Consider the following 22,309-nt stretch of genomic DNA (forward strand, 5'->3'; position numbering starts at 1 on the left):
CCTTTTTTTTTTTTTCCCCTTTTTTTTTTTCCTTGTGCTTTTGGCCACGTCCAACCAGGGAAAGGCCCTCCCCCTCCGGCACCGCAGCGCCCGCGCTCGCGGAGCATGGCCCCCCCTGCCCCTGCCCCTCCGCCGCGGCTGCAGCTGCCGCGGACCCCGAGCGTCTGACTCCAGACGGAGGCGGCGCAGCGCCGGGAGCCACCGCCACCGGCATCGCCTCGGAGCGGCCCCGGGGGAGCGGGGCTGGCCGGGGCCCCTCGCCCCCGCGGGCCCGGAGCGGGGCTCGGCTTAGGCACCGACTGCCGCCGAGCAGCCGTCCCCTGACGGGCTTGCTGCCTGCCGTGCTTGCTTGGATGAGTCTGCGACATGCCTAATAAGAGACGAGATGGGCCAGGGCGACGAGAGCGACCGCATTGTGATCAACGTGGGAGGGACTAGGCACCAGACTTACCGCAGCACCCTGCGCACCCTGCCCGGCACGCGGCTGGCCTGGATCGCTGAGCCCGATGCCCACAGCCACTTTGACTATGACCCCCGCACGGATGAGTTTTTCTTTGACCGGCACCCGGGCGTCTTTGCCCACATCCTGAATTACTACCGCACTGGCAAGCTGCACTGCCCCGCGGACGTGTGCGGGCCCCTGTATGAGGAGGAGCTGGCCTTCTGGGGCATCGATGAGACCGATGTGGAGCCCTGCTGTTGGATGACCTACCGGCAGCACCGCGACGCTGAAGAGGCTCTGGACAGCTTTGGTGGGGCGCCCCTGGATAGCAGTGCTGAGGACGGAGACATAGATGGCACCGGAGACTCTGGTGATGGTGAAGATGAGCTGGAGATGACAAAACGCCTAGCACTTAGTGACTCCCCAGATGGCAGGTCTGGGGGCTTCTGGAGACGGTGGCAGCCCCGCATCTGGGCACTCTTTGAGGATCCCTACTCCTCCAGATATGCAAGGGTAAGCTATGCAATCAGCACCCTCATCAAAACACTCAAACCTTCCTGCAGTCCCACTTCCACCCAGCATCACCAGGGTTCTCTCCACTGTCAGAGCAGAGCAGCCATCCATGTGTGTGGCCATACAAGAATCATGCAGGGTCTGTGGCAATGTAACCCAACTCAAGAAGGCCCTGTGCATTGGGAGCAAGTAGACACCAAGACCTGATGCCCTCATCATGTGGGCCTCCAGAGACCCTTCTTTTCTAACAGGCTCCTAAAACTCCTAAAACAGCCTGGGGCAGGGTCCCATTCATGGGCCAGAGAGGCCTCCATTACACCAGGTAGTTTCCCTCTATGCACAGATCTTTACAGTCAGACATCCCCCAGTAAAGAGAGACACCTTGTCCAGCCCTCTTACAAGCTAATGGCTCTCTCCCCTTTACGAGATGGAGAAAGGATTATGGGAGCAGGCAGTCCCAGGGGTACCAGGGGATTTGGAGAGTTTCAGCCTGGACTGGAGTCAGTGCCTTTCTCTTTTCTCATACATACCAAGTTAAATATTTATGAACATGCTTCTCTGAAAATGGGTAATTCAGCTGCTCACTCTGTGTCTTCTTCCCTTGTGGCAAATGCAAAGTATTAATCATAGGAAAAGGTTTCATTCATGTAAAGGGACACTGTGTTTGACAGGTTTCGTGCCTGCTACTGAAGGACAACTCCTCCCCTCCTGGTGCCTGCGGTTGTTTTGGAAAGGGAATGCACACTGGTGCAGTTCACAGCATAGGTGTGGATAAAAATGGTCTGTAACAGTCATCCGACTCCTTTAAGTAGGCATCTCCTCATGCTATGAGGGTAATTACATTAATTAGGGCCCAGTTCTGCTCCTGAAATCAAAAGTACTGAAAAGATTTAGTTCAGGAACAGCAGCAGGATTAACTCCCAAGACAGTCAATTTGATAACTAGGGAAACAGATGGAGCATAGTGCCTTCATAAAGAAATTGGTTGGCATAGGCTTTACTCTTAAATGTAGCTTTGTTACAGCTTAATTGCTGCCAGCCCTCAGTAGGGATGAGTGGTGCTTTGCTGGGGGAGGGTGGTCAGTGTTCCTGAGAAGGATCAAAGGAGTGAGATCAGATTAGGGAGAAAATTGGATGGATGGAGGAAAGAGAAGTGGAAATGCAGGGAGCAGGGAGAGGGGAGCTGGCCATGTATGAATGGGTGGTGGAATAGCAGCTGCCAGAGACTTTGGGTCTGAGCAGAGACCTCCAGCAGGGAGACGCCAGGTCTGCAAACAATGAATGGGGAAAGCTGGAGCAGAGCCTGGAGTTATAGCTTTCTGCATTTCTAAAGCTTCTTGTTTGAATACTGTTTGGAGACTTCCTCCCTGAACAAAGGAGTTCATATTTTAAATGAATTCCTTTAAACAGCATGGGGGATAAAGGAATAATAAAATATTTACCACAAGATGAGAAGATGATGCTGATGTATTGTTGCTTTCAAGTCCCTGATTTCTTCCAAGGGAACATGGAAAGGGAAAGGCAAGGCTGGAGGGTATCCTGCAAAATGCTTGGTTTCCATTAATCAAGCCCAGTGTTAGCCGGCGATCTGAATAGCAGATCTCTCTGGTACCCAGGAATCTGTTGGTAAAACACATTTCAAGTGAAAGTAATGTGCTTGTTCAAGATTTTGGGAAATGGTTCAAAAGCCAAATGGATAATGTTGTCTCAGTGAAAAGGATACAGAGGTTAAAACACCCTTTTGCTTGAAGGCATTATGATATTTTAGGTGAAGGACAAAAATTTATAACCAATATTAAGAGTCTTTGTGATGCACGGGCAGGAATTCTGTGAGAATGTGAATTCTCTAAGGGTATTTTCATTTAGGAATAGGTGTTTTATAAAGTGATTTGGGTTTGTTGGTGGGTTGTTTTTTTTTTTGGAGTGGATGATGTACCATTTATTTACAATCACTTGTGCATACCTGTTAGAATTCAACTCCTGATTTACCTCTAACTTGTTCTTTCCTTAAAGGATTGTTAAAACTAGATAAATATGAGTACACTGAATATTTTGTGGGTTAAATATGATTCTTTAACTTGTATCTATGGAGACGTAGGCCACATGCATTAATATTTTGCATGAAGGAAGATGGCTTTCCTCATCAGCACATGCACACACTGTCCATTAAGAAGACATTATAAGACACTTAACATTTCCTAGTAAAAGCCATATGTTATGGTTATGGATGTAAAAAGAAATGGGAGTTTGGTTTATTCTCCTGTAACCTAACACAGACATTGCAAAAAGACCTCAAGCTCACAATAGCCAATTTATAGTAAAATAACTGATAACATGATGAAGCAGTGAATGGTATATTAAGGCAATCATTGGTAGAGTAAGGCAATAAATCCACTGTTACCCCACTTGTAATTACGTATACTACTTTCAGTTACAAACTGCAATTCAGTTGTGCAAAAATCTAAATTCACATTGCCATTTTGTCAAAAAAATCACAAAATTTTCTCTTTCTAAATGGAGCTGGGACCCGTACTAAGGGCGGCTGTTATACATGTTTGATGTTTACATATGGCACTACAATGCATGTCAAAATAACATGTCAATGTAAGCATCAGTTTACATAACCATCATAGTGTTACACTTGGGCAAGTAAAAGGAATACAGTCTCTGAATATTAAGATTAAATGAAAATCTGCATATCTGTATAAAGCAAGATTCTCTGGACTGTGTCTGGTACGCTAGATCAGTGAATGTTTAGGAACTGTCTATGAAAAGCTCAGCATTTACTCAAATCCAGCCATTCTTGGAGGATCTTGATGGACACTGCTTGCAAATACAAGTACATTTGACTGTTTTGCTTCACCTGCACCTGACTCATACTAAATTACTTCTGATCTCACTGTAGACAGCCAGGGAAGACTGGAAGTGCACTTGTGTATGTCAGGCAAAATCAGCTAACTCTGCAAATTTTGTTTATTTCTTAACTTACTTGGATTAAGCAAAGCTCCCAGTCACTAATCATTTGTCTTTAGGTGCAACACAGTCAACAGTTGCTTGTTAAAACAATAGTGGCTGATTTTAATTAATTTCTACTTTTCTGCACTCTAATTTCTTAAATAATGTAGCTAAAAAGAGGAAACACTTCAAAAGTTGCATCATCTTCTATATCTGTAATAAGAAAAGATAGCTTGTTTCAAATGACTGATTGCCTTAGACACCTCTCCTAGTAAGATAAACGGGTATTACACTTCTCCTTAACTTAAAGAATCCACATTTGCATATAGAGGCAAAGTCTGGTAACTGGAGGTCTGAACAGAGTAACAGACAAGGTGGTGGAAAAGATCCAGGGATTCAGGAGGATTGTCAAAAGCATCTGTCCAGACAGCTAAATGTCACTGCACACACCTGAACTGGTGAGATGTTTCTTTGAAGCTCATTGGAACTGTCTTTTTTGCATCATCAGACAACTTTGTAGATTTATTTTTCGTAAGTAGGCACAAAGGGGGAAATAGAGTCACCCAGAAAGCTACAGAGGTACACTAAAGCAGAAGAGAGTTACACTGTAGTAGAGATCCTGCCCTCTGTACTTACTAGACTTCTTAGGTCCCTCAGTACACAAACGTGTGAAAAATATTTTCTTGGCATCCTTTCTCCTTTATGTCTGGTCATGCTGTTCTTCCACTAGTAAAGCTCCCACTGACTTCCTGAGGAGTTTGGCCTGCAGGTATCTAGCATATTTATTCCCCTTCCTCCTCCTCCTCCTCCTCCACAGCAGGATAAGGTTGTGTTTGTGTTAATTCACATTCCTTGGGTTACTCAGTGTTTGGGAACGAGGAGCTTTCAGCTGAGATTCTGCGCTACTGCTCACATTCAAATTGGACAGTTAAGCTTTATTAATGAACCCTCAGGACCCTTTTGTAGTCCTTCCAAATAAACATTCTTAGTGTTTTTAAATAAAAGCCTGATGGGGGTCCTATGGAAAGTCCTCAACAGCTTGACTTGTAATCCTGGAATATGCTGTACCACTTTGATCTTTAAGAGGAAAAGCAAAACTCTCACTCACCCTTCCCTCATGTTTTCCCTTCACATCCTGCAGAAGAATCTGGTTTCCTCAGTGGGTGACTTTTGAAGGACGAGTTTCTGACACTAAGAACGAGACAGGGAAAAGGATAGTGGTAAAGATAAGAAAAAGGTATTCCCCCAGGGATTTCTTCCATATTTCTTTTATATGTTCAAGAGCATTTCAGCCTTGCTGTGTTCATTTAAACTGATTTTTCCCTATATAAAGTACAACTCACAAGTATAAAAAGGCTTACGGGATCCTAGTTCCTGAATAACCATACTGTCTTGAGGATTAGAGGCTGGGGCGATTCTGCTCGTTCCTTACCCCTGACCAGCATGGCTTAGCTCAGGAATTGAGGCAGGTATCAGGGAGTGGGAACAGATGCTCCTCATCCTTAACAAGGGGAGCTTATTCCACAGATGTGTGATGCAGGACACGCTTGGCACAGGAGCACTTCACGGAGAGTGGTCTGGGAACTGCCACCAAGCATGAGCAGACAGGGAGAGAGGGGACAAGACCTGCCCCACTCACTTTCTTCCACCCTCCTCAGGGATAGCTTCAAAGCACCCTGGTGGAGCTGCTCTCCCACCTTGAGCCTTTCTGGAAGGTCTCTCCTGCAGAGGCATATCTAATCCTGCACTGAAGCTGGCTGCAGGAATTCTCACCATATACTTTGACAATTAACGAGACAGCCTAATTTTAACTGTACGCTGCATTATAGCTCTGGAAAAATGAGAATCTTTCCACATCAAATGAGGTTTCCCTTGCACTTGTAGTATAATGGAATTACAGACATCTATTAACTACCATTCTATCATCCATTATTAATACAGTTCCTAAAATTCCATTTTATTCCTATTTTCTCCCATCAAGGAACATGTTACTGCAAATCCTTATATAACCCATTAGTGAACATGGTAGTCTTCTCTGCATCCTGACTGAAGAAACTTTGGCAATGCCAGTTAGAAAGTGCTCACGGCTCACACCAAGTCCCACATGCAGTCCCTATCAGATTGGTTAGGGTGGGAGCAGGTACGCAAGTAACTCCTGGGAATTGTCTGTCCGACTTCAGAAGTAATACGTTTTTAAACTACTACACACACACACACACACACAAAATCAAAAATATCAGAACAGCCGTGCAGAATCATGACTTCACCAGTTTGAGCTGTTCAGAAGCACACAGGAAGATATGATGCTGCCCAGAAAATCTTACAATCTCTTTGAAGTCACGATCTCACAGGGGGATGAGAGAGATGATGTTACCCACCTGACAAATCCATGGCTGCCTAGTACAGACTTAACAGTTTTGATTCAAGGACATTTTTTTAAAATCTATTTGCCTATTTCCAATTTTATTTCTATTATTCCAAAACCTTAAAAAAGAACAGCATCTGTTGCCATTTTAATTTAATTTTTTTTTAATCTCACTTAATTTTAATGTTTCTAGGTTACAAAATTTACTTGATTTAGCCAAGGCTGTGATTGTATGGATCATACCATCATATGCATACACATATATATGCCTTCCTATTGCTGCCACCTCCTACGATGCTGAGTGGGATTTCCATATGAGGAAGGACTTCAAAATTAAACCACCCCAAAATATTTCTGCAAAAGTAACCGTGGTGCCACTGAAATCAATGTGAATTTAGTGGCTGGGTTCAGAAAAAATATTTGGTCCCTTCTCTCTTTAATCCATCCCTATGTGCCTTCAGTTATTTTCTTTGCCCTTCTCCTGACATTTGCTATTTTGGTTTTGGTTAGGGCAAAAAAAGGCAACAAAATCCTGGTATTCTCTGTTGGTCTATCAAGAGACAAAGGATAAAAAGATCTGTGGATCAATTATAATGTTTCTATTTTAGAACTGCTCACAAAAATGGGATATATTAGACTATACCTAGGAAAACCATTTTTCCATCTTCTTCTTCCCTTCTGCTGTGCGGTCTAGTGTTTGACGGTATTTGTCTTTCTTATTTGTAAAAATACGTGACTGGTCTGTGTATATTTATGGTACTACTTCAGTAAAGTCTATACATACTGCCTTTCTCTTAACATAAGGAGAGATGTTAACAAATCAGCAACAGAGGGCCCAGCCTTACTGTTATGGAAGCTCAGTGCCAAAATTACCACCAACTTCAAGGATAGAAATGAATTTTCCTGCAGTATGGTTCAGGATAACAAATTAATTGCTGTGTACTGCTTTTTTTAATAGACACGGTGCATATTTCCATTCCAAAGCACTGAAGTGCAATAGATCTTAGCAATTTATTAGGAGCATACATACTCAAATACATGTTTTCATAATCCTTTAAAGACACGAGCATCTCCAGCACACTGCATCAAAACATAGAGCTCTAATACTGACAAAGCTCATCATGATCTTATTGGCATTTTTTACTGCAAAGGACTATAGAATACATCCCCCTTTAAACCACATGACTTCAATTAATGTTCAACTAAATCATATCCAAGTGCTGTGTTTCGTAATAAAAAGGGCAAGCAGGGGTATTCAGATTGGAAAATTGGGCCCTAATTGATAATCAAGTGAGTAATTCTTTCTCATGCAAATATAGATGGCAAAACTGAGTTCTCATTTTGTATAAGCTTGATTTTATGAAATTTCAGTGCATTCTTGGAGTATAAGACTAATAGAAAAGCCATTTTGAGTTCTTTGCAATTGTCTTACAATTAGCTTCTCAGTTACTATATGCTGAATTTGATCTGAGGAAAGAACAATTTAGAAGGCTGGCTTGGCTTTCTCTGCTGAATATTGAATTACATAAATATGTGATTCACTCCAAATGGTACACAGAAGCGGTAGGATCGGATGAAATCAGAGAAATATATGAATCCATGGAGAGCCACCTCCTCCCCCTGGAATATAAACCAAATGCTGTCATTTCTAGAATAATTTTTACATCTCTCTCCTGTGCTCACTAAGTAACCAGATTTTGCTATCTTCACTCCTACTCCTGTAGTGATAGCTTACTCCAGGAATATCCCTGCTTCCCTCAGGCTGAGAACAAGGTACCACCCAACACGGGTAAGGGTGAAAAGACCAGGCCCTAACTGATTTTAATTTCTTTCTGATAAGATTTATAAAATGTTACAGAAGTGCTAATAAATCATGCAGTAAAAATTATGAATAAATCGCGGGCCAAGGCTTTTTGCAGTGATTGCTTATGATGTAAGACCCTTTAATGACAGTAAGTTAAAATTGCATTGTAATGGCCTTTTGTAAATGCAATAAATCTCAGGTTTCAGTGCACTCAGACAGCCAGTGATGTGTGTGCTGCACATGAGCTACCAACACAGGCACACACTGCTGGCACACACTTATGTAATTATGTTGATACTTCAGGAGCAGCAGTAAATCTCAGCACTGCTAGATTTACTTCGAAAAATCTTGGGTCAGGACCACTGAGGTGTTGTGACTACGAGAAATAGGTTAAAATATCATACTGGCTTTTTACTTGAAAACCTGGAAGAGAATGTCCCTTTTAAGAAGCAATAAAATGGATTATTTGGCTTTAAATAGCAAAGGCAAAACCTATTGTTACCGGATCTTACAATTTTTAGAGGCAAATCCAAGTTAAAACATACATTTTCATCTGCACAACCAAAGCAAATTGATCATCTTTTCTGAATTTCCTTGATCGTCTACCCATTCACAGAAAAATTAAATGTACACAGAGATACATCAACAGTTACTTAACAACTACTTGTTTCAACTGCAGCAGAGTTCCTATTGCTGCCCTGTTTGCCCTCAAAAAAACATATTCTTAAATACAGAAAGATCTGGTCAGCTCGGGTTGCTTATCATTTAACATACGTAAGAAATTTAGCTGCAGATTTCCCTTGAAAATTCATTCCAATATCCCTGTTCTGTTTTTCAGTTTGGGCTTCTTGCAGTCTTCATTACACCGGATCAATTGACACGTATAGATGGTGGGGACCAGTTTTGTGATTTATCCAGTTATTAATTAAATTAAAACCTTCAGGCAGAATGCTTCAGGCTTGATAACAGACTTCAAAACACAACGAACAGGAAGAAATCTCTAAAATGCTGAGCACCTACAACCTCAAGCAGAAGGGAGGTCACGTCCTAGAGCAAAAAAGGACACAGGCAAGAAGCTAACAGACCTTCATTAAAATCCTACCCCACCTTGTAGAGCCACAGTCCCAACTATTGCTGATTTTAGTGGGATCCAACCAGAGACCCATGCAGATCTATTTCAGGTAAAATTTTTCAGGACAAGGACAATTGTGTAATTGCCACAACACGCAATGCAAAAGGGCTTGCCTTCACAGCAGCCTTTGATCTCTACTCTAAAAACACCACAACATGATCTCAGCCACATTGTGCTATTCCCGTTTCCCTTTTTAGCATGGATCTCCCCTTCGCTTCTAGTGTGGAGTTCTGCAAGAAATCTAGTGACAGTACGTCTTAGCACTTCTTGGGAATGTGTCCCGCATAATGCAGAGCTGATTTTAACTCAGGGTTTTTCAGTAAAGCACTTGTAAGGACAAACCAGGAACAACCTGACTGTGCTGTGATAGCTCAACCAGTACCTGGACTGAGGCAATTCCTGTGGGGTGGTGTTTAGTTTTCTGGTTTTGGGGCAGTAGCAGATCAGTTTAGGTCAGAATTTTGCTTAAGCGATATTGAAATTTAGTGTTCTGTTGTTTAGTATTCAGTTGATGGGAGTTCACTGTCTATCTTACCAAGAAGTCCCTGAGGTGCTAGTGATTTTATTAAAACACCTAATGTAAATTTCAAAACTGTATAGATTACTTAAAATGTTAGTTATGTCTAAACAGCAGGAAATCAATAGTGCAAAAGTGCATTCACTGTTCTAAAGAAAGCATCTTTTGGAGAACCTGCTCTGCTAAGCAAAGCTCAGTTTTCACTGTGTCAGTGGCATGGACTACAGGCAAATAAAAAGTGTGAACTTCAGTAAAAATTCTATAGCATCTTCAACTCCAAATCACGAATTTATCTTCATGCACATAGTACCAGCAGCTGTAGGAACTCCTAAAACTGTGCATTTACTGTTTTCGAAGGATATCCTGGTTAAGACAGCAGGGTAAGCCTTGGTTCTTACTAGGTGTTTTTGAACATTCATTCAGAACATTCCCACGTCCTCAGATGTGTACACAGACCTACATGGTGGAAATTTACTAGAAAGCAAAAAAAAAAAACAAACCAAAACACCCTAAAAAAGCCCTCAAACCTGAGATTTGGACAAATGATTGCAAGCAACTGAATTAATGCAGTTTATAGAGTGAGCATTTGTTAGAAGATCTGACCTAACTCCTACTCGCTTCCCTATGTTAGCTCTGAAGAATCCTCTCAGGAGAAGCACCTGCAGCATGCCAATAGTGCAAAGGCAGGTCACACACCTATAGCTCAGCAAATGATCATTTGCAGTGTCACAAGCACACAAACACCACGTTTTATTAGCTCAGTACGACACATCCTTTGGGTATGCTTCAGCCCCTTTCATTTTCTATGAATTTTGCTGTGTGTGAAATCATACAAGATGTTTAATCTTAGTATGGCATCTTCAAAATAGAAAAACAAAATTTCTCAGGTTACTTGTTTTGCATTTTCTCCTCTCTCCCTTACTATATGTTTATTACAGTAGCTAGCACAATAGAGTTATAATTTCTGTGACACCTCTAAATGCTTGTACTATAAAAACAGCAAGTTGACAGCATCTAAGGGAAGGCTTTACGCTATACTCAGATGTAGTGTTTTCCAAACCAACCTGGACTGCAGCAGAAGGTCACCCAAGGCTGTGATCCTTCCAAAGGTGCAGTAAGTGCTTGAGCTGTGGTGGCCAGTGCAAGGACAGCAAGGCTTCTCCATCACCACCTTCTCCATCACTCCTGCCTCAAGGAAATCTAGCAGTCACTTCCTACATCTTCACTTCTGAGGGCAGACGCATGAAAGGGTGTCACCATGTGAGCTCAAATTTAGAATTCCCAAAACACTAACCCTGCAGTTGTAATTTTTTAAAATGCATATTAAAATTTCCCAGTGCCTGCAGTGTTGTCTCTGCCTGTACCCAAAACTGCCTTAGTACTGTTGGCAACTACCTTATATCAAAGCCTTCTTGATGCCCATAATTTTCTAATAGGAAAAGTCCTTTAAATGTACTTGCCAAATACGTACTGAATATAAGCTGTTTTCAGAAACATACTCAGATAAAACCAGGAAATATTTGTAGTGTCAAAACAGTTCCCTGGATGCAATAATCTAGTGGTTACTGGTTTTTGCTTAGAATGTGAAATTTCAAACTTAATATTCTCCTCCAACTGCACAATTTCAAATTTTCATCTGTCTCTGCTCAGGAGCCCTCCCCACTTCACAAAGCTGCATAATCCAGGCAGTTAGTGAAGTTGATCCAATTTGCACAGCATGAGGAGTTCACAAACCAATATCCTGGGATGATGGCAAAGCAGCATTTCCCAATAATGTGGAAGTAAGAGGCTGTTCCTCTGTGGTAATTCTGGGCTACTGAATTCAGCAAGACCAATAGCAGAAAACAGATGTATGTAGTGGCATTATCAGAGATGGTCTAACGTTGGCATATGACAAGACTGGTCTTTTATTTTCAGTCACCTGTTGGAAGCCAGTTCCTGTTAGGAAATAACCATATGCTGTCCTCATGCGTTGGACTCCAGGGTGAGCCATGCACAATAATTTAGGGATCTCTATGCAGCCCCTATGGAGAAGAAACGGGCAAAATGCACAGAAAAGTAGGAGATGACATGCAGAGTAGATGATATGCAGAATTAGAGAGGACTTTTTCACCCCAGAGTCTGAGCAGTTCTGCCATGCTGCAAAGAGAGCTCCAAAGTCAGTGTGAAGACACATCACATAATTTGTTTTGAAAAGACCTACATTTCCTAGGGCTATCAATCTGTCACCTTTCAGTCGTGCCATGGAAATACAAGCATTCTTAAAATCTCTGAAGGCTGCCTTTTCATCAATATTTTAACATAAACATTATTTTATTTTAAATGGAGATTGATCACTTACACTTTATTACTTTTTAATAAAAATGCGTTATCACCATTAAAGGAAAGTGATCTCAATTAAACTATTGCCAGGATAAATTTAACTTGGAAAAGCACTTGAACAGGTCTTTGCTAGATCAGAGCCTTTTACAGCACATATGCTTTAGTTCTGGTTTTAATAACCAACACAGAAGTGATCAATGGACATTCTGGCTACTACATTCACTGCCTTCATGATACACTTAAAACTAGTCTAAAATCTTACTGGAAACTGTGAAGGGTATATTGTTAAATATCCCTCTCTGCTGTAACTTACCTTATATAGGAAGACTTGCCAGGGGCGCTAATGAAGCGGAGACAGTTTTGCAGTTTTACCATCTGTTATCAAATCTACTCCTGCTATAACAGAAACATAATTGTATTAGAAATTAGAAGTGACAAACGTTGAAAAAAATATTTTCTTTAATTGTTTAAATAGCTTTGCTGCATAGTCGAAAGAACAAAATGTTTGGACAATTAATAAAACATCTCAGGACTGCTTTAATTAAAATACAGGAGACAGCAAAAGAATAGTGATAGAGTTGAACATAACCACAACACAACAGAGAGGTATAAATAAGAAATCACGTTATTCAACAGCCTTCAGGTTTAGACTTTAATTCAGGATAACACACCTTATTTTTATATCCTACAGAAAAAAAAAAAGTCAACAAAAAAGCTCATTGGAAATGTGAATGTCATTGAAAAATTTTAAAATGCTCCATCTACACTAGCTAATATGTGCTTAAGAGCTGCATCCTCCTAACCCTTTTTCCATCCTAAGTAAGGGCCTTCGGGGTAAAAACTCCAAAGAACTCTACAGTTTAGCTTCACTTATGTGCACTGGACTAAAAATGAAAACTTAATATTTATGTGAATCGTTGTCAGTGTCAAGTGAGATGAAGCTTATAAAAATAGATCCAAATCAGGGGATGAGTTTTAAGACTCAGTGGGTAAATGCCTCTTTACGTACGGTATTATTTATAGATATTTTTTAAACTGTTCTGTCATCTTGTCTCTTAAATTATTAGAAAGTAAGAAAGAAGGAACTACGGCAAATGTAGATGAAAGAGAAATCTTACTGGGAACTGTGGCAGGAATATGAGCAAAACCCAGGAAGTTTAAAGCTGTGCTCCTAGGCCCCTTGCTTTCTATAGGTTCTGAATGAAAACAGTTCCAGCCTATTTTGCAATTAAATATGTACTTTTTAAAACTTACTATGCTGTTCAAATAGGAAGAATTATGTTTTCAAGACTCCCTGTTTGGCATCCAAAAGACTTGCTACCACATCTGAAAACAAGCTAATCACAAGCCGGTTTCAGGCATTGGGCTGAGTCTTGTGTCCGTGGTCTCGCGAAGCCTTTGGCATCCTACGTTAATCAAAGTCACCTCCAGATATAAATGTCGAGCTCACCATGGCCACAACAGAAATTTCAGCATTGGATCCCAGTTTTCATAGCTTCTCAGAAGTCAGTGACAAATGCAGATGGTCCCTAAGTTGATCCCTAAAGGTTCTAAGCATTAAAAACTAAAAATGTCATTGTGGTAGCTTTATGCATCTATTTATCATCATCTGATAAGGAGACTGCCAGTACTAATATTGCCCTGCATCAACAAGGTTCTGTGAGTCTCAACCATTTATGAAGATACTTTAAAATGCTTCTACAAAAAGGACAGACTATAAGGAAAATATGATTAGAATTTGAAGCAAGTATTCAATATTGAAGGGCAAAATCCCCAAGAAAATTAGGATGAAGGTCACCTTGTACGAAAGTGCAAAGGAAGGGGGCACATCCACAAGGCTTCTGCTGAGTTCTTGCAAACAGGGGAATGTTATGTTTCACATGTAGGAATCTGGGGAGGTCATACTTACCTTCATTCTGCTAGCAGGTGGAGAACTCTCCTTTGAAGCAATTGGAGCTATTTCTTCCTTTATACAGACACATTACACAACCTCTATCAGACAGGAAATAAAACTGGGTAAAGCAGGGAGCTACTCTCTCCCCTGGCTCTACGTGGTTATGGAATACTGCGCAGGGGGAATATGTATCCATAGGCTTTTGCTTTGACCATTCAGGTCTCATTTTTTTTAAGCAGCAAGGTGAAGAGGTTTTTGTACTCTCTTCATCCAGGTAGGATTTCAACATAGCTGTTTGTCTGCTGAGAACAACACACAGAGCTGCTCTTTGATTTGAAGGCATTTCTTGCAAATACCAGCTTTTCCTGCTCTTGACTTCAATAGTGAGATCTAATTCAGACCAGTGAGAAATTACATCTAATATTTTTGTTCTAATTGTCCTAAATCTATTTTAGAAGTGAGATGTACGTGTTTACAGGCACAAGAATTGCAGTAAATTTAAGCAGCGGTCATAGATGTGAATGTTATGAATAATTGCCTTTTTTTTAATTGCCACAAGGATATCTGAGGATATTGTTCATCCCAGTAGTCAACCAGGTTTTATTTAGCAATATCCGTCTAACAGATGCAATTTCCACTTATGATAACTGTGGGCACTTCATTAATTTTAGTAACTGCAAAACTTATAGTAGAAATACTTTTCTGTGACATCCCTTGTTCCTCACTTTGACAACTGCAGAAAATAAAAAATAAAAAATAAAAGAAAAGAGAGATTTCTGATATGAGCTTGTATGTCTGTCCAGATACAGCAGTAGTTTAGTCTAAAGAGCTGCAATGTACACAGATGGCAAAAGGCTCACAAATACATCCAAAAATTATGTGTGAAAACTACATTCACAAGTCTTGCAGTGTGTTTATTGAGAGACCAGAAACTGTATTTTGACAGGAATATCAATAAGGACTTGGATTCAAATGAAAAAAAATATTTTCCATTTACTACCTACACTGCATAGGGTACTAGCTGTAATCAAGAAAAATTTCAGGATGGCATGAAGCTCTCAAGCTGCATAATTCCCAATAACACTCGGTGGAGTCCTGTTCTTAAAATGCCCACAAGCCACAAAAGTGCTTTTAAGCCAACTCAGTAGCCCAAATTACAAATTCTAGTTAACAGGATTGACCACAGGCTTGCAGCTTAGGGTAAAATACATTCTTTTTTTTTAAATACATCTGCCTTCATCAAAATGCTTAGGGGTCACTCATGGTTTCCAATCCCCCATTATGCTGTAGCAATGACTTTCTTTTTTTCCAAACACACAGAAAGACATGAGCCACAGGTCACCCTGCTTGTCACCAGCCCCTCTAACATTCATTGCACGAGGTTATTTGTGTTTCCAGTTCAGCTATTTGTGAGTTGCAAGGATGGGAAAACATCCACGACTTGATCTTTTTGGAGGTTTGCATTTTTGGAAGTTTTGCAGATGCCGTTTAGGAAACCCTCTCACAATACACAGACTTTTTGGCTAAGAAAGAATATTGTATGTATTCCAGTTTCAGATCTAGGGCTGGACAAATAAATGTACATACACTTTGGCAACGAAGTATTTTTCCTCCCATTTCTCCCTCTCCTCTCAAATAACATTTATTCAAAGCTTTTCCCTTTTCTCCATAAAAAAATTCCCAAAGTTTCCCCTCTCTCCTCAGTATGAGTTTCTTTTTCTCCCCTCACACTGACTTAATAAAAAAGTAAAAATGAAAAAAAGAACAAAGCAGCAAAATTTAAGAGGGAATGACCAGGAGATAAAAAGGAAATAACTTTCTGCACAATATTTTGCTAAAATCTTTAGGTAAGAAAAAAGCCTTGATTGTTTGAAGTCTGAAGGACAAATAACAAACCTTGTTGAATGTTTTCAAGGAAGAAAAGGATCTCCTTTTCTTTCCAAATTGTTTTTATAATTTCTGTTGAGTTATTTACAAGTACACATCCATCTTCTTGCAGTCCTTTAGCTCGACTGAGGTGAGGAGTTTTTGTTTGGGTAGTTTTAAATTAGTTGGGAACATAAACAGCTTGCCATGTAGGTCAGACAAAAATATCTTCAAATAATTCTCAACCTGGGACTGTGTTTTTTTAGCCTTTTCTGGACATAAAAAATACTCTCCCTTTTAGAAGCATCAACATCTTCTTGTCCTTCTGATAGTTCCTCTTTCACCCAGAGGCTGTGGCACCAGTTCTGGATTTTAAACAGCATTTTAATTGTTGCTGAATAGCTGCTCTCCTGCTCACAGAGCATGGATGCCATGCAGTGGAGGAACTGCAGTCACCATCAGACGTGAGAAGGACACTTCTGAAGTGGAACTGCAGAAAACAGTGGTTGCAATGTAAGCAGTGAGAAGGAAAATGCCTGGAGGAGGATATATCTCCTAGAAATAGGAGATGGAAGGAGTCTTCAGAACTAGAAAAACAAATCACTGTAGGGAGAGGGAAGTCTCACCCCTCAATGCTCACTGGACACTGAGGGACAAATAGAGTTAGGATCCTGAAAAGGGAACACAGGATGACAAGGCAGCAGCTTGCTAGTAGAGAAAGACAGCCAAGAGTTTGAGATCTCAGACTGTGGCCACTTACAGCAAATCCTTTTTCAGCAAGGTGAGAACACCCTAGTCAGAATAATTCAAATGAGTTAGCAATATGCAGTACCTTCTGCACGTGCTGCAAGCAAGAAAGCAGCCCTCACAAGAGCCCAGGAGGAAGGAGGATTGCAGTGAGAGATTTTGTGGTCAAAAGAGCAGATTTTGCTATTGCAAGTTTGCCAAAGAATAAAAAAAAGGATTAGGCTCCACGTGAAGAGCTTCATGTATTGTCACCAGTGCTAATTCTGGAGAAGCCTTTGCTGTAAGGACACGTGAGGATTTTGGACAGCGTGTTCTGATGCACTCATTTTCTTCTGTGAAGGTCGGACACCTTGATGGCTGGCACAAGAGCTCGGCAGGACAAAAAAAGAGAGAGAAAGAGGCCAACTTCATCTCCTTAAGAGCTCTAGAATGGATATTTCAGCATTCCAATCTAGTCAAACTAACTTCTCCAATCAGGTGTCCTGCACAAGAATTATGTCCTTCACCACACACACAGACTCTTTTCAGCTGTGATCCAAGACTAAATGGGGTTTCAGGAGAAAACAACTAGCTCAAATATATAGGGCACTTGTGGAAGTGAGAGCACGCCACAGGCACTTGCTCTGTCAGACTAAAAGATGCTGTGCTGGTTTCAGCAGTGGTCCTCATATAGGAATTATTCTGGGGGTAATCCTCATTCACCTCTTTGCCCTTGTTTGATCACATTAATTTAAAAAGAAAAAGGTCTAGAACAAATGAACAATCTTTAATTGAGAGTATTTGCTGTCTAATGAAATGCTGTGGCTTGTTAATGTATTCTGTTCACTGAGGACTCCAATATGAAAATATGTGTAAGATTCAGTGACAGATACAGTGATGGAGCTGAGGCAACAAGGAGATAAGGTAGCAAACAAAAGTGTTACAATCTTATGTGGGAAGCCCAGAAATGCACCAGCTCTTGATACAACTTCAAATGAGGCTTCTGGCAAGCCACAACTTCTAGGTAATGATTTACATCTATAATCAGGATAATAGAACATTATTTATCTACCTCTTCTGGGTATTGTGGAGACTAACAGTTGCACTGTAATTTGGAGGTAAATTGGAGACACTAGATGAATTTTCACTATCATGTTTGCTCCAGGCAGGTGAAGTGAGGACACCTTGACACAGAAGGAACTAAAGTTTTCTCAAAATAAATCAGAGAGATCAGAAGGCAATTTTATCTTTGCTTCATTCTGATTATTCAGCATTTCTCAATAAGATTGACAGGAAATGAGAAAACAAAGCTTTCATGGACCAGGGAGGTAAAATCTAGTAACATTTAACACTGCATCTATAAAACAACAGTTTAAAATCCACAAAATTATTTCTGCTGTTTCAGATGAAAAGTTAAAGCAAGATGCACCCAGCAGATTGTACCTAACAGACTATTGACAGATCTAATAAATAACTTTTAATTATATAATGACAAAATTTAAACATATATCTCCTCATATAGGCATTTTAAAACAAAAACATATAAACGCTAACATGCTTAACCAGACCCCACATTTTAACTGGCCCTGGTTTGTAGCAATCCTATAAAGCCAGAAAATAGTTTAAGTGAATTAACCCCTTGTCTCCATAAACTGTGTATTCTGACTAGAGGTTCTGAATGGAAGGAGCAAGTTATACATCAGCCCTGAAGTGCAACAGAATGAACCTTTGATTTTTATCTTGGCTGTTGTCAGAAAACACATCGCCTTCCCAGAGCAGGCAGACTAAGTATGAGCTGAGAGCTGTGTCTAGCAAAGTGGGTCTCTTCCAAGAGACCAACACCCTTCGGAATAAGATGCCAGAGCAGATGCTGTGTGTGCTGAAGCCTGACATACGCTGTGGCTCCCTGAGCAATCCCAGCAAGGCTCAAAGCAGAGCACGAGCACTCACCTTTTTCTCAGCTGGGCTGCCTCTGTCTCCAGGATCATTGTTACATTACAAGACCTCTGACACAAAGGCATCAGGCAGATATTGAAGATGGGCTAATCACTTCCCAGGGATTCCCATTCAGCCAGAAGTGGCAGAGGTACTGTTACAGATCAGGGGAGAGGCAGAGAAGTCAGGAGAGACTGACACGGCAGAATGACACTGAGACCTCTTCTGGCAGTATGCTGGGACAAGAAGTAGCCCAGTTACTCCTCTGGAGACTCAGGGAGCAAGGCAGATGATAAACAGTTGCACATCTGCTTTGCAGATGCCAATGTCTCTGAAAATGCCCTTTGATTGGAATGCAGACCAGAGAGTGTATTGCAGATATGTGAGCAGCACAAGCCTCTCCACTCTAATAATCTGGTAATTCTTGCTGTAGGTGAGCAGAAGATGGCTGGATGCCTTGGGCATTGCTCAGGGGCCATTGTCTTCCTCAAAAATATGTATGCCTTTTGAAGGATTAATTCTACCTCATATTTACCATGGATTTATTCCTTATGGCACACAGGGACGGCCTGAAATCGCTGATGTCGCTACCTGATTCAAGGAATCAAAAGTGTCAAATTTGACCTCCCTGTTCATTTTTTTCTTGAGTAATTCCTGAAGGAACCAGGAATTACTCCTTTTCCAAATGGAATAACAATAGAAAGCTGCTGAAATTTCCACCAAAAAAACCCCCAAAAAAACCACCAAAACCAAAACCACAAACCAACAAAACCATCTCTTTCTTCCTCAGTGTTCACTGATTATAATTAACATGAAGTTAATGAAAACTCAAAGCAAAACCAAAATAAAAAGGTCAAAAAGCAATTATATTAGAAATATGCTTCCCAGTCAATTGCTTGCTGTTCAGGCTTTAGCTGTGTGGCGATTTCAGTACTTATGCAACCACCATAGAATTTTCTAGGTCTGAGTTTTACTTGAGAATCAGAAACTTCTCACCAACCAACCCCTTCGGGTCCAAGCCCAAGAACTTTTTTGTCGTGCAGGTGGGGTTGGGGGAAAAGGAATGAGCTTCCTTCACACCCTCAGCCCCCTCAGATGCCACCACTGCATCACAGAAGAAACTATCACGCACCTTCCTGCTTACTGCAGATCGAGTCGAGGACACTTGGAGTCATCCGGGAGACACTGCCTCACAGCACACAGCCCTTGCAGGGAGAAATCCTCTGGGGAAATCAGTTTATGGCAGATTTCATATCGTGCCAGGTTAACAGCATATGTATCCCTGTCCTTTTAGCACAGGTTGGAAGGAACAGTATTTGCTAAGGCTACACAGCCAAAAAGCATACTTTAAAAATACACGCTGTAGTCAGATGTCTGCTTGTAACATTTATGACTTGGCAGATTGACTCGCACATCAGGCATACATTTGATGGTTAATTCAGAGCCCTAATGCAGCAGAGCAGTCTTCTACCTGGCTGGTGTCTATCCTTTTCAAAAGGCAAAGGAGTGCATAAATTATGTTTAAAAAGAGGTAGGCATTTTCTACCCACAGAGTGGAGTCACTGTAGGTGGATTATTATCCAGGAATACCGAAGAGGCAAGAAGTCTGTGATTTAACCCATTCTTTGTAGTCTCCTTGCCTGCTAGTGTTGGTACTGCCAACAGTCTGAAATTATCCACATGATACAATTTTTCAGGAGGTTCTGCAGCACAGCAGCTGCATTTCACACAGTCAGCAGGAGTTAAAGCCCTAAAGAAAGGATTTTTTTATTCTGAAATAGTACCTGCTAAGACCTGCAGTATCATCCAGTTGTCTCTGCTGATGTTGGCAACTGTGAGGTTGTTCCAGTTTACTCCCTCACCAGGCCCTGCACTACGAATGTAATGTCTTAGCAGAACAGGATGAACTCTAAACCACCTTACAGATGACCAGCAAGATTTCGAAACCTATTTCTTCTGCAGTATCTTTACTACTGGGAAAACAAAAAGCAATAGTTTTCACAGTGTAAACTGAGACATTTCTACGTCAGGATACAGGCATGACCTTTATCTAGCACAAATAAGGCATAGAGATGTTCAGCTGAACACAGCCACCTGCACTTACTCCAGCTGAGAACCTGGTCTTCAACACTCAGCTTAAAGAAAGAATTGTGAATTGTGATGAAGAAAAATAATCAGCATTGGGGCTGAGCAGCCCTAAATTCCAGTGATTTGTCTACAAACTGCTGACAGTGAGCATCTTCAGAAATAGGACCTATAAGAATAGCCAAAAAAGAGGAGGATTTTTAAATGTATGAGATGAGTTTCAGATTATCATAGGTATCCCTGCTCTATTTCAACATTTCATATTAATGCAAAGAGAATAATATTCTCCTTGTCCATAACAATTTTCAGAAATTCAAAATACTGTACAAAAATGACTTAATCCTTTCAGTATACCTAGTGAGATATGCAAGTATTCTTTCAATTTTCTCACAAGATGTGTGATCTGTGGCACACAAAGATCCTGTTTATTTATTCAATTAATCAGAAGAAATAATTAACAAAAATGAGAAAGAAGTCTTGCCTCCCCCTGCTTAAACATTTTTTTCACCAGACTCATCATTGTCAATAGGTCTAAACAGGTCAAAAGCAATAATACTAAATCCAGGAGTATTTCTGCTGTATGTAGTTCCAGTGGATGCTGCTCTAAATCCTGTGATTCTCCCTGAGGTGGGTAGCAAAGGCTCAGTATTTTCTGGGCAGATGGGCATCTGTTACATCACCTCACTCTTTTCCCATGCATACCCATCTTTGTTCTCTAGCAAGCATGCAAATATCTCAGACTCACCAAGTGCCACTAAGGTGGAGGCAGGGACGTGGACTTGTCCCCATCCCCTCCTGGCCATACACAGGGAGGAGGCCTAGAGCTGCTGGCATGTGCAACCTCCAAGAGAAAGACACCAGGCAAGGTGAGCCAGAGCCACATCTTGAGAGAAGACAGGGGAGATATTTGCAATGAAAAGAAAAGCTGTGCCATGTTAGTCAACAGAGCTGTTTGTGCCTGAGAGCGCAAATGAGAGAGGAATCCTGCAAGAGGGAAGGGGAGTGTGGAAACACTTCTCTCCTCAACAGCAACATCGCACCTGCCCTTCCCACCTTCCTCCTCACCATCCCCTGCAGATGCTCCCCTCAGTGGCTTGACCATACTTGCAAGGTGCTCAGTTTAAAACTATTGCCAGTAGACTGAAATTCATATTTCTGTTCTGCACCACAGGGGCACTGGACAGAATTTCCATCATAGTCAGACATCTTCTACCCTGTAACAAAGAATACTAAAACGTACCAGAACTCCTTCACCTTCTTTCAGCAGCCTGTGCATGGGATTGCCCAATGGTCCAGTTTCAAATCCCAAACATGCAGGATCCCTTTACACTCCTGTGTTTGCTTACAGCAATACTTCAGTTAATTAGTTGAGCTCAGCCATCATACTGGGAGCATTGAAGTTCAGGCTCCTTGCTAAACAGAAATCTGGGCAAGGAGCCTGAACTTTCTGACTACCTTAAACTCCTGAAGCAAGTCTCTTAGATAAAGCATTGCTCAGCTCTTCTCTTGGAAGTCTTGAGTAGTTGTTGTATTTTGTTTGATAGTTGATCCTGGTACTTGCTGGTATATAGCTGAGCTGGAATTCTTATCTGTGATCTTGTCAGGGCTGAAACTTTCAGTTTGCAACTATAGTCACTTTCCACCACAAAAAAAAAAAAAAAAAAAAAAAAAAAAAAAAAAAGGTGACAATAAAGAAAAAAATAATTTTGTTTTCCCGATCTTTTGTAACACAAATTGCAGGGAATGATTTTAAG

The 22,309-nt window shown here is 41.1% G+C and overlaps 1 protein-coding gene across 6 annotated transcripts in view; it reads left to right on the forward strand.

Annotated features, from left to right (window-relative positions):
* The first annotated feature begins 6 nt into the window (after positions 1-6).
* Positions 7-22,309, forward strand: part of KCNC1 (potassium voltage-gated channel subfamily C member 1) — a 125,049-nt gene continuing 102,746 nt past the window's right edge. For all 6 annotated transcript variants that reach the window (XM_042038752.1, XM_042038756.1, XM_042038753.1 and 3 more), the window contains exon 1: positions 7-955. In XM_042038752.1, coding sequence (XP_041894686.1) covers positions 386-955 — 570 coding nt within the window. In that variant the 5' untranslated portion in view covers positions 7-385. The remainder of the gene's footprint in view (positions 956-22,309) is intronic.

This window comes from Corvus kubaryi, unplaced genomic scaffold (assembly GCF_017639235.1).
Source record: "Corvus kubaryi isolate FWS band 111438036 unplaced genomic scaffold, C.kubaryi_AGA036_p1.0 37392, whole genome shotgun sequence".
In the NCBI taxonomy this organism is placed as follows: Eukaryota; Metazoa; Chordata; class Aves; order Passeriformes; family Corvidae; genus Corvus; species Corvus kubaryi.